Below are 16302 nucleotides of genomic sequence, written 5' to 3' on the forward strand. Positions count from 1 at the left end.
ATTTCAGGAGTGGGCTGTAAATTCCTGACAGAATTATTTTAATTGTGCAGGGCAGGAAGGACACAGTTTCCTTTCTGCTGTCTATTTATTAAAATTGCCATAGAAAGATTATCTGTTAAAGGATGTTTATTGTATCTATTTAGAAGAGTTCTTGTCGTCTACTTTTGGCTAAGTGGAGGCTGTACGTTTTGAAAGGTAGCTTGCAATTTTATTGGAACACGACAACCTTAGCTTATCTCCTCGGAAAAAATGTCTCTCTCCGTTTGTGTCCGTCTTCTCAAATAGACACAGCAGTCACACCCCCGCTACTGCACGACGCCTTTTCCAGATCCTCCATGACCAAGTCCTGCCCAGTAACGTGGTTGAGGCGCCTGGAAGCGGGTTTATCCAAGCTATTAAGAGAAATAGGCTCCAGAAAAGTTTGTGCGTTGTTGGCCGGGAGCACAGAGTTCCCCTGCAGCCTGTGCGAGTAGGTCTTCCTCCGATGTCCGTCTGCTGCGCACAGGCTGAACTTGAACACGGCTTGAAATCCGCTGCGGAAATTCTCATTGAAGAAACCGTAGATGATGGGATTGACGCTGCTGTTGAAGAAGGCGAGCCAGTGGGCAAAGGGGTAAACGTAAATGTTAATGATTCTGTACTGCTGCTCGGTCAGGCTGGCGTAGTCGCTCAGCATCATGAGAGTCCACAGAGGCAGCCAGGAAAGAATGAAGAGCAAAGCGACGATCAAAAGCATCTTAATCACCCTTTGCTTTTTCTTTGACACGGTGTGCCGGTTGTTGTGGCCCGGCTTTCCTTCTGACGGAACTGTCGTTTTGAAAAGTGTAATGCCGATCCGGGCGTACATAATCACAATGAGGGAAAGAGGGGCAAGGTAGATGTTTGCAAACAAGACCGTGGTGTAAATCTTCCTCATCTCCTGGTTGGGCCAGTTCTCTCTGCACCAATAAAACGGAGTCGTTTTGTTGTCATAGCCGAGTAAAACCCGGATGCTTTGCTCCTTGGTCACTTGTAGCATCACCCCAGAAGGACACATGATGGATATGGCCAGAACCCAGATAATGACTATTATCAAGGTGGCCGTGGATATGGTCAGCTTTTGCTTGAAAGGGTAGACGATGCATCGGAATCTGCAAAGAAAAGGATTTAGACATTAAACATGATGTTGCGAATATCTTTTCCACTGGATGTTAAATGAGATCGGAAAGGAAAATGAACTTTAAGCAGCACATATTTGGTGCATAATGTACGTGTCAGTACTTCTGCAATAACGCAGAGCGAAATTGGATTTGTTCAATTCAAATATTAACTGTCATTGTACGTGATTTAATCAAAAGAGACACACGTGAAAAATAATATGGTAACCACGGATACGTGCTTTTAGTCATGTGAGGTGGTCTCAGCTCACAGACCAATGGGGACAGACAGAAAAAAAATCACATCTACTGGAATGGAATGAGAGATGGAGCACATGTGAGGAGCGTTAGACTGATGCAGCGTCTCATTTAGTATGAATGGAACCACAAGGCAACGCAACTCTCTGTGGACACGGAATGTGGAAAAGTATGACCGGAGCACAGTCACACCGTGTGTTCACAACATGAAACAATAATTCTCAGTGCTCTGAGGACAAAGACGGAGCGGTGGCAGGACAAGGACAAAGGAAAAGGGAACATTCCAAGGAGACGTGCACCTTCGAGAAGCTGAATGACTCGTCGGTATTACTGCGGTTTCAGAAAGAAAGTCTCTGTCGTGCCATATTATCGTTTGTAGCATTCAAACGGCGTGACAGATAAGGGTGGGACGATTGGGAAGGGTGGACGATTTATAAATGAGGACTTGCAAAGTGATCTGTGTGTGAACACAGTTGCCACAGGGTGAAAGAGGAGAGCGCTCTTTGTCTTCTCACCAATTCAAAAAAACGGATTCTAATCGCGTGGCTGATAAATTATGTGACGTAACTTTGACTTTTTGATGTCGGCGCGTTTCAAAGTCTTGTCTTGTGTTTTCCAGAGGCACAGGCACCGTGGAGTGATTTTCAAATGGCGACAGATTGACATTGCTGCATGTCTGAGGACGAGGCGGCGTTCAAATATCAGCTCTATCACTTTTAGAACTTGAAGACCTATTTTCACCCTCCCGTCCTCCATAATATCCTGTTAATATGCTTTAACTCCGCTGTCCTCTAAACTGAAACTTCTATACGCAGACTTCATGCTCAAAGATGGTCACATCAGCCTCTTAAAAACAGTTTTAACAAACATTGAAGATTATCACCATAATGACGGGAAAAACTATTGCAGGGCTGTTGTATTAGATGGCATCTATTGTAGCTACCTGTACCTAATAGAGTGTATATGCATAAAGTATGAAAATATGTCTATTAAATTTTATTAATTTTAACCCTTTAAGGTACGCACAAAGAAAAAAGCAAAGGAAACATTCTTTCTTTGCATTTTTTATTATATACTGCATTTGCTTCACTTTAAAGTTAATCAAATATGTTGGAACTTGTTTCTCGCAAAAAGAATATAATTTCTCTGGAGGACAGCTCTTGGAGAAGGCAGGAAGTGAACAGTTTTACCCTCAGGTGTTTGCACGTAAGTCAGATAAGAAAATAAAAATGTGCTATTATACTTAAATTAAACGAAATGTCAAAATACAGCCACTGTACCTGTCAACAGCAATAGCCACCAGAGTGAAGACAGATGCTGACACAGAGATCCCTTGAACCATGCCACTCATTTTGCAGACCAAGCTCCCAAAAGGCCATCCTGTTTTGACAGGAAAGATTATTTAGCAGATTTACAATAGAGACAGGCAGGCAGCATGATAAACTTTCTGTAACACTTTGAAAAGAGCGTAAGTGGTGTACAGTGCACTGGCTCTTTTCATAACGATTCATAATAGTGTATTATCTGAACTTCTGAAAGGGAAATAATAATCCCTCCTTCAGCAGTACTTAATCAGTTCTGCTGGAGGTTTGCTCTTCAAAGTGTCCGTGGGATACAATGGCAAACTAATCTAATCATACAGTAGAGCAAGCGGTCATCAGTACATCACAAGCTTTCCTTAAACCTAATTGCCATACACTTGTATATTAAACGAAAACTGAGGGTCAGTGTTAGAAGGAAGTATTCATCACGATAATAAAGACTCAAACCATTTCAACTAGGAGTTCAACTTCAAGTGAAATTATTCATTTGCCGTGAGACATTTATTTCAGTGAGTGCACTCACAGTAGTTTTTTCTCGGTTCTTGAAACTGCATCTCGTTGACCTCCAGAGGGACAAATGCACCGCAATCTAATCGTCAGCTGATGTTGTGCAGAGTTTGGAGTGTTACATCTTGATCTCGGTGGCATGATGGAGGGCAAGAGAGTGGAGGTGAGAGTAATAATACACTCAAGGATCACCTCCATTTTATTCCCCCTTGACCTTTCATTTTAACGTTATCATCTGTTTTTTTTTTTAATCTACTATAGAGTATTTCCTCCCTTTTGTCTGCATTATGCTGGAGAGCAGTTTTCCAAAACTGAAACTTAGGGTGAATTCCAATTCCTTGCTTAACCCTCAATCTTGACCCTCAATCTCAAAAATGCGCGCTCCCTCTAGTGCAAGTGCTGTCCCGATTCTCAGAAAAATTAAGTTGAGGGGCGAGTTTAAGGGCTGTATCGCCCTCAATATTGAGATTTTCCGAGACCACCCTTGGGAGCAAGGGCTACCCAGAATGCATTGCGTGTTTTCACAACACGAAGATGTTGCCGAAAGCAGCAAAACGAGTACACTACAAATTAAGTAATTTCTTTGTTAAAAGATATATAAAAAAGTATGAAAACCATTGTATTATCTTAGTTTAGGCCCATATTATGGATTACTGACGTCATTGTTGCGTAACATTTATTTTTATTTTACGATCTTTTGTCAATAGCCGGCCGGTGCGGACAAGCGATTGTTTGCTATGGTTTACTTTTCAATAAGTCGTGGTGTGTGGTAACTGTCAGCTGAATATGTCCGTGGTTGTGGTATTTGTATGAGTATCATCTTATAACTAACTGACAACCTAATAACTTGACTGACAAACGGATCGTAATAAATAATCCTGACATAAATGTGTTCTTCTTCTTCTTCTTTTTTGGAGTTGACAGACTGGACGCAGCTTTCGCGTTATTCTGCCCCCTACAGTCTGAAGACGTATCTGCATTTAAGGGGTGTCCCATTTCTAAGTGACAAAATAACCCTCAACACTTGGTTTTGAGGGCCAGTTAAGATTAAGGGTTGAGTTGAGGGTTAAGATAGGAATTGGAATTGGCCCATAAACCAAGAGGAAACACTCTTTTCAAAAATGTCTTTTTCACTATACCATGTATTCATGTATTACATCTATTGTCAGCTCCAGCAATTGCAAGTGGCTGGTTATGATGCACATGATGAAACTATCACCACATGCATTGCTAAATATAAGCAATTCAAATGGTAGATTCGATTAAAAGTTTCTCTGAAAGACAGCCTGAAATTCTCTGTTTTATATTCGTAAGGAAGATGGGATAAACAAGAGGCTCATATCACTGCAGATAGACAGAATTTCATGCGACGATGCATCTAAAGGCTCCTTTTTAACACATCAAAAGACTAAAAAAAAGCATCCACAAACATTTGGCTCCTGTTTGCAATGGAAATCAACATTCAGTACTGGGTAAAAGACTATAGACAGAAGTTTGCCTCGGCTCTGGCTCCCAATCAGCAGTGATGCTAAAATAACACTATGCGACCTCGTTAATTTCATATTCTACTGCTTTTATTTTGGGTCGAGTTCCAAAGTCTGCACATTGTGATGCACACCTCTCAAGGAACCACCTAATATTGTTCAGTTTGAAAATAAAAACAGACTGAAGTCGAAAGATAAAAAATTATAACCAGCAAAGCATGTGAAGTCTCAGCAAAACCACAGAAGAGCAAGCACCATTTGGAAGAAGTCAGTCGCCTCTTGCTCATGATAGTCATTATAACAGATTACACATTAATATTACACACACACACTTAGGTAGAACATATCCCTGATCAAGGGCCAATTCCAATTCCTATCTTAACCCTCAAGCTCAACCCTTAATCTTAACAGGCCCTCAAAACCAAGTGTTGAGGGTTATTTTCTCACTTAGAAATGGGACACCCCTTAAATGCAGATACGTCTTCAGACTGTAGGGGGCAGAATAACGCGAAAGCTGCATCCAGTCTGTCAACTCCAAAAAAGAAGAAGAAGAACACATTTACGTCACGATTATTTATTACGATCCGTTTGTCAGTCAAGTTATTAGGGTTGTCAGTTAGTTATAAGATGATACTCATACAAATACCACAACCACGGACATATTCAGCTGACAGTTACCACACACCACGGCTTATTGAAAAGTAAACCATAGCAAACGATCGCTTGTCCGCACCGGCCGGCTGTTGACAAAAGATCGTAAAATAAAAATAAATGTTACGCAACAATGACTTAAATAATCCATAATATGGGCCTAAACTAAGATAATACACTGGTTTTCATCATTTTTATATCTCTATTAACAAAGAAAATACTTAACTTGTAGCGTACTTGCTCGACAAATATATTTTTAAAAATACACTTGTTTTTATTTAAAGCCTTATTATTTGTGTTGTTGCAGAATTTGACCATATAGGCACTTCCGCTGTTTCTAACACAAGAAGATATTTTTCAGTTAACATTGAAACGCCCAAGAAATGAACCAGGTATTATCTGAAATTAAGTTAATAACTGTATTTTAAGCATGTAATACTGTCATATTTGTATTTATTTACATTGCATTGTCACTCCCCTTTGAGAAGTAAAAAAAAAAAAAAAAGAAGAAGATTGATTTGTAAGCCTCACATCGTCATATCCCTTGACAGAGATATTGACTGGATTTATATAATGATATTGATATCGAATAATATAAAAACAAACCTTGATAAAAAGTTAGAAGGACAATTGTGACTTCTTCTGTATCTGAAGAATACCATTTGAAAAGAATTGAAACCACATAAACACAGCTCACCAAACTTAGTGTCAGGACCTGCAAAATGTGTCCGAATCTTGCAGGAAGGTACCCAATCCCCATTGGTCATTGTTAATTGGACACCAAAACCAACAACACGCCTGAGTTACTGACGATGAAACAAGTGGGAAGTGTTCGCATTTCCCCATAGATTTCTATTCATACCAAGTTCTTGTTTGCAGCCAGCACAGTCAGCCTCTAATGGCAGTTCAATATATCCATATTTTCTGGTTTTAGGTCTAATAGTTCTGCTTCAAAAAAGAAAGTAAAGAAACTGTCTGTATTAGTCAGATAAGTGATAGGTGTGTCACCATATGCAGTACTGTGCACCATTTACGTTATTTAAGCAATGCTATAATGACCACACATCATCATTATTTTTACACACATCCAGATAATACAGGAAAGATGTATTTTTAAATTTTTTTTTAAAAAAAGGGTGTGACTTTGGAATCCTAATTAATGTTCTGTCCTACTATTTAAAGGTGCCATATGTAAGAATGTGGCCAAAAACGGTTACTACATTGAAAATTTGTTTTCTGACATAACTGGCAATCCGTGAGACTCTACTGACTGCAATGATTGGTAGAAGGCGGTAGGTGGCGCCACATGCCAAAACATGATTTCAAAACATAAACATGATTTGCAGTTTGCAAAATGTTTTTTTTAATGCAAATATTTTGGCTGTACTGTCGTTGTTGGTGAGTTCAGTTTGTTATATGAACATTATTCCTGAGTCTCTGTGACATATTAGGAGGACTTTATGGACCGTTGCTATGGATTTATTACACCTTTAATGTTGAGAAACATCTGCTGCGAAACCGTTCTATTGCTGCAGGTTTATTCAAGGCATGCTTGAGAATTACGTACACCCGTTGCATGAGTTAAAACTCACTGAGAGCTTGATAATAAATCAATACCGATTCAAATGCCAATGCTCACAAAATGTGACAGACAACAGAGCTGGTGGTGCTCTGAGACTTTGGCATCAGCAGTTGTTTGATGAATGCTGGAGAAATACCTGACGACATTATGAACTGCAATAACGGCAGAGCAAAAGGACTCGCTCATTAGTTTTGGTTCAGAAGTCAATGGCGGAGGCAAAAATAATTATCGCAGTTACCTTTCATACGCTTATTTAAAGGGCTGCAAAGGTTTTCGGTTAATGACGGACCAAAAGTACAATGGAGGCCTTTGCTGAGACATTAAAACATTGAAAAAGTTGCAGAGTGAAATATCCTATTTTGAAGAATGTATTTGCACAGGATAAAGGAGCTCAGTGATAAGGTGAGCATACAAAGGAAACGTGGAGGAGCTGGACTTCTGAAGATAATGTGGATCCCTGAATGATTTAAAGCTTCAGTCCACAATTTCTTATTTTATCTTCTTTATGTCCTTATTACGGTGGCCTTGAGGTGCAAAACACAAACGCAAATCACAAAACACAACACAAATCAAAAAGCGCAAAACATTAACTCAAAATGGAAACGCAAAAGCATAAAACACGAAAACATTAACTCACAACGCAAAAACAAAAGCATAAAACACAAAAACATGAACTCACAACACAAACACAAAAGCATAAAACACGAAAACATTAACTCACAACGCAAACACAAAGGTGAGTTAATGTTTTGGTGTTTTCTGCTTTTGTGTTTGTGTTGTGAGTTGATGTTTTGGTGTTTTCTGCTTTTGTGTTGTGTGATTTGTGTTAGCGTTGTGAGTTAATGTTTTCATTTTTTCTGCTTTTGTGTTTGCGTTGTGAGTTAATGTTTTCGTTTTTTTCTGCATTTGTGTTGTGTGATTTGCGTTTCCGTTTTGAGTTAATGTTTTTGTGTTTTTTGATTTGCGTTTGTGTTTTTGATTTGCGTTTGTGTTTTTTGATTTGCCTTTGTGTTTTTGTTGTGAGTTAATGCTTTGGTGTTTTCTGCATTTGTGTTGTGTGATTTGCGTTTCCGTTTTGAGTTAATGTTTTTGTGTTTTTTGATTTGTGTTTGTGTTTTGGGATTTGCGTTTGTGTTTTGCACCTCAGGGCCACCGTACCTTATAGCTATAAATAACAATATAAATGAGGACAGAAACTGAAAAAGACAAATCTAGTGTGGTTGTAGGACTTCCCTTCCCAACACCACAGAAGCCAAAATCTTGGCAGTAGGTGAGACGTTGGATTTAGGTGAAACTTTTCCTATTTTCCTCCACTTTTCAGTTCCTGTCATGCTGCAAATTCCATTACATCATTCACTTTGCTCGTCCACGTCCACAGCAACTTAATATAAATTGATTCAATCGGGAGCCACGAGTGATTAAATATAAAAGCGGAGCCCTCTCGTAACAGGCAGCTAAAAGCATGCTTGGTGCTGCAGGAGAGGTGCTCGCTGGTTTCTTTCTATCTGGACGTTTCGTTGCCACTTAAACTGCACTTTCACTCCATTTACTATTAATTGCACTATTTCACTGTAAAACCGCTTATGTTATAATATTTTTTATCTTTAAACGTGTTGCGTAACAATTGTCGCGCACAGTTGTAAATAAAGCAGTGTTTCTCTGTATTTTTAGTTAAGAATCCTAAACACTCAAATTCAATCCCGCTGAAGCATTTACGTATTGCCTGTGTGTGCAATCCCAGGGCTTTTAAACGGCTCTCCGGATGAATGTTTCTGGTTTTTATTGTCTGATTCAACATCGACAGGCTTTAAATCCTGTGAGTCCTCCTCACACATGCTGCGTTTTGAATTGAGCATCGGTCGATTTAAACCCAGCATGCAATTCAGAGTATCCATCCATCCATCCATTATCTACTGCTTTATCTCGGGGGGTGCTGTGCCTATCTCAGCAGACATTGGGCGATAGGCGGGGTACACCCTGGACAGTTCGCCAGTCCATCACAGGGCCACATATAGAGACAAACAACCATTCACTCACACACTCACACCTATGGTCAATTTAGAGTGACCAATTCACCTAATCCCCATATCGCATGTTTTTGGACTGTGGGAGGAAGCCGGAGAACCCGGAGGAAACCCACGCACACACAGGGAGAACATGCAAACTCCTTGCAGAAAGGCCCTTGTTCCAAAGATGTTCCAAACGGGGCTCGGACCCAGGAACCCGGGTCTTCTTGCTGCAAAGGCAAGAGTGCTAACCACTACACCAACCGTGGGCCTTCAAAGTAGATGTAAACATTTTCATTCAGCGAAACTGTCTTCTGGTTCAAAGTACATTATTATTAACGTCAATTAATGGCTTGATCCTTTGGAAGTCTGCGTGATGTGCATATGGTGCCGTAGTTTCAATTTAGTCTATAAATATTCAGCCCACAGAAGATACAAAAGAGTCTAGTGATCAAAGTCTAACTCTGACCTGATGCTTCGCAAATGTCTGTATCTATTAAGTGTTGCCATATGCAGAGGAAAATAAGGTATGTGGTATTTTTATTTGTCTTAAATTAGTCAAGACTCTACTCGTTATTTCCTGTGTAGCAAAATGCAGGGGTGGAGATGAAAGGTTTCATTCTTATTCAAATCTGGTAGTTGTAAACGCTTGATTTATTTATTTTTTTATTGAGTGTTTAATTGTGAGTAGTGTCATTATCGCAGGAATTACATAAAACAAAACACTGTAGATTTCCTTAAACGTAAATGTTCCTGATCTAGACGATTATTAGTCATTACGTTGCTTTCGGTTGTTTCAAATTGACACAGTAAATGGCAAGCAATGGGGGAATAAGTGGTGCTGTAATTATTTAGGCGATCCGGCAGTCACAGCAATCACAAGCAAATCATTTCTCTGCTCACATTCTTCCGATTGCTACAAAATGTGCTTGCAGGCATTATTTTTTTAAATAATTTTTCAAAATTACTCTTGACACAGGGTTGTATCCAGATCAAGTGTAATTTCAAAACGCGTCGAAACGACATGGAATGAATCTGTTGCATGGATCCCGAGCGATTGCATTTGTTTGTCAAAACAGTCGTCATTTACAAATGCACTGCAGGCTATCCCGGTCACTGCCACCGGCGTAAAGATCACTCATGCGGGATTTGTTTCACCAACTGTCAAGTCGAATCAGCACAATAAGTGAAAAAGCCTTCACTGATCTTATGATCTTATGTATGCGACTGCTGCCTTTTAGCCCCTGACTCTTCCTTGATCACCACAGGCTGCTAAAAATGTTTAAAAATAGGTCATTACATGTTGTTCTCGAGGTCCATTTTTGTTTAGAATTAAGTGCCTTTCTTTGTCCCGATTCCTACAACTAACTGAATTACAGGGATGACCCTGCAATTAATGAAATAATCTCCATATATATTAGGTTAATCAAAAGACTCTCCGCCCTGCAGCACGGTGAACCTGTAATTCTTCATTACAAACCCTGAATTACTCTAGGGTTTATCTTCCAATTTCAGAATCAGACTAACCCCTACAATAAGGCTCAGTTTCCAGCATTTACTCCATCCATTAATCCCAGCTGTTCTCATGCTCAGCTATGCCTCAGGATTAAGGATAACGCGTTCAGGATATAACTGTTAGCCGTGTTACCGTATTGATGTTTAGCATTTTTGGAGAATCACCTATTGTTTCCCACATGAATAATCCAGTAGTAGAGCAGTAAAATGGTGCATGCACATGCGATAGCCAATCCACTCGTGTGTGCAACAGAGCCACAGTGACAATTCAGTGACACTGACTACACCGTGTATGAGTCATTCTTGTATGAGATAAGAAAACACTGTTGTTGCATGCACAGCTACAGGTGAACAGGGGCTGGCTGTGCGTGTGTGGATGGCATGAACTTTATTGACGTTGAAGGATCATAGCACTGAAAACAGAAAATCTGCAATGCAGCAACAGAGCAAACAAGTTTATTCGTTGTCTGCCACTTTATCCTCCACTTGAGGGTCACAAGGCTGCTGGAACCAATCCCTGGGCCACAGGGCCAACATACAGAGACAAGCGAGCATTCACTCTCAACCAATTAACCTTGTACCCATGAAAGTAGCCATGAAAAAAGTATCCACGAATACTAGTAATTTTCCCACAGGACATCTGTAATATTGATGGCCAATTTGCACAGGATAAGAAATCTCAGTAAAAGTACCATCGTTTGGAGGGGTAATTCATAGGTAAATCGCTCTGTCTGTCCCCTTACTGGGCCCTTAAGGTGGGTGAATATGTCCCCCCCCCATGAGGAACATGCTCACCCTACACAATAAACCAAGGCGGCAACAAGGGCCCTGTCACGGGAGGGCAAGTGGGGTAATGTGCAAACAACTTCAGCCAAGTGGCGCTCAATTTATGCACCGCCGTCACCTCCTGTCATCATGCGTGCACTCCCCTGCCTCTTGATATCACACGTACCAATATAGTGCCTCGATCCTCGATGCTTGAAACTCTGTGAAATACTGCTTGTAAACAAGAAATGACTGAATATTTATGCACATATTTACTGCCACGTAAAATTCGCCATAATCTTTACAGTCATCGTCCGGTAATGAGTAACCCTTTAGCACTTTTGCCCATTTTTCCAGAATAACTTTCAATTTCTGGCAGTTATTTATAATTAACTGCAGTTAAAATTGTGTTTTAACAATTTAAAATACACGAACACCAGATTGTGTGTCTTTAAAGGTGCATTACGTAATAAATCTAAAGCAACTGGCCATAAAATCCTCCTAATATGTCACAGAGTCTCAGGAATAATGTTCATATAACAAACTGAACTCACCAACAACAACAGTACAGCCAAAATATTTGCATTAAAAAAATCTTTTGCAGACTGCAAATCATGTTTATGTTTTATAATCATGTTTTTGGCATGTGGCGCCACCTACCACCGTCTACCAATCATTGCAGTCGGTAGAGTCTCAGCTGCCGAGCAACCACGGTTTGCCAGTTACGTCAGAAAACAAAACCTAAAAAGACCTCGGTATTTTGAATTTGAATGTAGTAACGGTTTTTGGCCACATTCTTACATGTGGCACCTTTAAATATGAAATATGACCAGTGTAACACATATTTAAAATAACATTTATTCGAGTCTTTGTCTCAGTGTCAAACAGGCTCAAGAATAATCTCACTCAGTCCGTGTCTGACCCAACGCATGAGAAGGGACACACGCTGGACCTTATCTTATCCTTTGGTCTGCAATTAAATGTCAGTGAGATTTGTGACACACGTATATCCGATCATTTCGTTGTTTTATTTAATATTACACTGCCTCTCCTCCCTTTAACTGCTTCTGAGTTTTCTGCAGCATTTAATCACTCCGTACTACATACGCAGGATCATTATGGTATTCTTACTCCTGATGAGTTTTTAGACACTTTTAATCGTACTTGCGATGACATATTAGATTTAGTGGCTCCTTTTAGGTGTAAACGTCCTAAGCCAGTAACAGAGCCATGGCTTAATGACACCACTCGCACTTTAAGACGTGTATGTAGACGCGCTGAGAGGAAGTGGAAGAAAGATCATCTACATGTTTCTATGGACATTTTAAAAAACAGTCTATTGCAGTATCAGAAAGCTGTTAAAGCTGCTAAGAGTGCTCCTAAACCTCAGTTCCTGTTCAATACTTTAAATACTCTTTTACACCCCTGTGACCACAATGGTGTTGTTCCTTCACTTAAACTGTGTGAAGATTTTCTTAGGTTTTTTATTGGCAAGATCTCCGATATAAGGTCCTCTCTTTCACTGTCTGCATTGGATCCGGCCGTCTCGCCGGTTTGCCCTGCTGTTTTTGACGTATTTGAGCAAGTGTCTTTTTCAGCTTTAGCTGACATTGTCCAACACCTCAGACCTGCTCACTGTCCTCTTGACAACATCCCACCCCGTCTTTTTAAGGATGTTTTCAATACTATCGGGCCTTATGTTACGGATCTGTTAAATTCGTCTTTGATGTCTGGATGTGTCCCAGCTGCATTTAAACATGCTGTGGTCCAGCCCCTCGTCAAAAAACACAATCTTGACCCCACAGTCTTATCCAACTTTAGGCCCATCTCCAAGCTTCCCTTTCTTTCTAAGGTTTTGGAGAAGGTGGTTAACGAACAGCTGCAGTCTTTTATTGACCTAAATGACATGTCCGAGAAGTTCCAGTCTGGTTTTAAGTCACGTCATAGTACTGAAACGGCACTTTTAAGGATTTTAAATGACCTTCTTTTATCAGTTGACGCTGGGAACTCTGTGGTCCTGGTCCTTCTGGATCTGACAGCTGCCTTTGACACAGTGGACCATAACATCCTCCTGTCTCGCTTAAACACCTGTGTGGGCATTAAGGGTACTGTGCTTAAGTGGTTTCAGTCATATCTCTCTGACAGAAGCTTCTCTGTCCAGCTGGGCCAGTATACCTCAACCACTTCCCCCCTGAGCTGTGGGGTGCCTCAGGGCTCCATTTTGGGCCCCCTCCTCTTTTCGATATATATGTTGCCATTGGGTTCCATATTTAGAAAGTACAATGTCTCATTCCATTGCTTTGCAGATGATGTACAAATCTATATGCCCTTAAAAACAAATGACCAATCCTCTGTCCAGGTCTTATTAGACTGCCTCAATGACATTAAATCTTGGATGGAGGTGAATTTTCTCTCCATGAACAAAAATAAAACTGAGATTATTTTATTCGGGCAACAAAACCTCTTAGATGGCTATGACAGTGCCATAGGCACCCTGAAGCCTTACTGTCACCCATATGCAAGGAACCTGGACAGTGACTTTAGGTTCGAGAAACAGATCAGCTCAGTTGTGAAAACAAGCTTCTTCCAGCTAAGATTATTAGCAAAAGTAAAGGCTTATCTCCCCAGGAATGATCTCGAGAAAGTCGTTCGCACTTTTATTACTTCACGATTAAACCAGCTGCTTCTGGCAGTACCTCGGTCCAGACTCTCTACTCGTGGGGACAGAGCCTTCTCAGTGTCGGCCCCCAAGCTGTGGAACAGCCTACCTTTCCAGGTTAGAGCTGCACAGTCTGTTGAGCACTTTAAAACTCTACTAAAAACCTATCTTTTTACCCCGGCGTTCAGTCCCAGCTAGACGAGAATCCTTGGCTTTCCTATTTTATTTATTTTATATTTTTACTTTTATTTTATTTGTTTTTAATTCTAATTTTAGTTTTTGTTTTAAACTAAGCTCTTACTATTCCTTTATTGTTTTTGTTTGTTGCCGTGCTGTGTGTGGTTGTATTGTGTTCAAATAACTGTGCAGCACTTTGGTTCAACTGAGGTTGTTTTTAAATGTGATTTACAAATAAACTTGACTTGACTTGACTTGACTTGATTTTCTTAAGACAAACAAGGGAGAGTTCTGGGAATTATTCTACGGAGTGACGTGAGAAAAAAAAATTACGAAAAAAATGTATAATTTAAAGGTGCCATATGTAAGAATGTGGCGAAAACCGTTACTACATTCAAATTCAAAATACCGAGGTCTTTTAGGTTCCGTTTTCTGACGTAACTGGCAACCCGTGGTTGCTCGGCAGCTGAGACTCTACTGACCGCAATGATTGGTAGATGGCAGTAGGTGGCGCCACATGCCAAAACATGATTTCAAAACATAAACATGATTTGCAGTCTGCAAAATATTTCTTTTTTAATGCAAATATTTTGTCTGTACTGTTGTTGTTGGTGAGTTCAGTTTGTTATATGAACATTATTCCTGAGTCTCTGTGACATATTAGGAGGATTTTATGGCCAGTTGCTTTAGATTTATTACATAATGCACCTTTAAATCTTGAGTTTCCAAAAAATAATGAAAAAAAAAGGAAAGAAAATATCATCATTTTTTGGAAACTCAATATCTCAACTTTGAAACTTGAGATTTCATTTTTTTTTCTCATGTCACTTAGGGGTCATCGTACTATTCCATGCTTTACAAAAGGAAAATTTTTACCTGTGTGTGTATCCTCTGAACACCTTTAATATCAAGCCATTAGAAAGCTTTTGATAATACGTTTACAGAGATATTTCAGTCATGCGTCGTTATCCCTATGACCACACTGCCAACTTCTAGATTTTACACACTCACGGTGAGAAACTGTAAGACACCGTGAGAGTTGTTTTGAGTACTGTCCTGCTCACCTGTAATAATGTTGTCCAGGAGGGTAGTCGGCATGCAGAAAATCCCAACCAGGAGGTCACTCACAGCGAGATTCAGGATGAACAAGTTGGTCACAGTCCGCATGTTTTTGCTCCGCAGCACGATGAAGCACACCACCCCGTTCCCCACCATGCACACGAGGAAGATGAGCAGGTAGGACACGATGAAGATAGCTGCGGTGGAGGACTGGTGCAGGTAAAATCCCACATAGGTGATGTTTGTCCTGTGTACGACGGACTCTTCTGAGTTGTTGTAAAATGTCCAGTTGTCATAAAGTAGAGATAGGTTGGTCTCGGATGTTTCGTTCATTTTAAACCTGGAGAAAAAATGAAAGAGGGTCAGATGACTTCATGATGAATCAGATTTTGTTATATTGTAGTTTAAAATGATGAATGTGGATGGGTGAAGAATTCCTGAGCATGAGCAAAGGCTTGAAACGTGTCTGTTTTCAAATGTATAACAGCATTCTAGCAAACCGCTGTGTGTTTGTACATTCAGCCAAATAACATCAGCCTTAATTCGGAGCCAGATTTTTCACCACCTGCTGAACTTCAAGCCCCTCCCTTCTCTTGCGCCTTGACTTCATGCAGCCTGCACCACCTGCTGCCAGCTCTGTAGCTGCTACTTTCTGCACTTTGTTAACTTTGACCATCTGTTGGTTTAGCGATGGGCAGGTCGTGTGCAGCGGCTGCAATGTTTACTGACTAATATAGCTGGACACAATATTTATGTGAACAAAGGAAGAATAATGGCTAGTAATTAATCCAAAACAATGAGATAAAACACCGGGAGATACAGCTTTGGAAAATTCGCCACAAGAGATTTATTATTTTTCAGTTTTCCTCTTGCTCATTAAAGCTGGGCCTATTTTTCATGCAAACGTGTTTCTTCTGCTTTTGTTTTACTGGTAAAATAACCTGTTTATTTTTTCTAAATATGCATAGTTATTTTTTTCAGGCTACAGGGCCTGCTGGATGACTGAAGACAGATATTTACCATATATATTATATGTATATTATATATTACATGTATATGTGTTGTGTGTGTATGTATGTATATATGTATATGTGTATATATGTGTATGTATATATGTATATTTATATATGTATAATGACAACGGTAATGGTGGTAATGATAGTGATGGTGGTAATAATAAT

At 40.0% G+C, this 16302-nt stretch overlaps 1 protein-coding gene across 1 annotated transcript; it reads right to left on the reverse strand.

Annotated features, from left to right (window-relative positions):
* Positions 1-277: 277 nt before the first annotated feature.
* npffr2a (neuropeptide FF receptor 2a) lies at positions 278-15457 on the reverse strand (the record flags this gene model as incomplete). Its single annotated transcript, XM_083904733.1, has 3 exons — positions 15127-15457; positions 2675-2774; positions 278-1130 (listed from the first exon to the last, which is right to left on the reverse strand). Exons 1-3 carry the CDS (start codon positions 15452-15454, stop codon positions 278-280), a joined length of 1281 nt encoding a protein of 426 aa, XP_083760859.1. The 5' UTR covers positions 15455-15457.
* Positions 15458-16302: the final 845 nt, after the last annotated feature.

This window comes from Microchirus variegatus (genome assembly GCF_963457635.1).
Source record: "Microchirus variegatus genome assembly, chromosome: 18".
NCBI lineage: Eukaryota > Metazoa > Chordata > Actinopteri > Pleuronectiformes > Soleidae > Microchirus > Microchirus variegatus.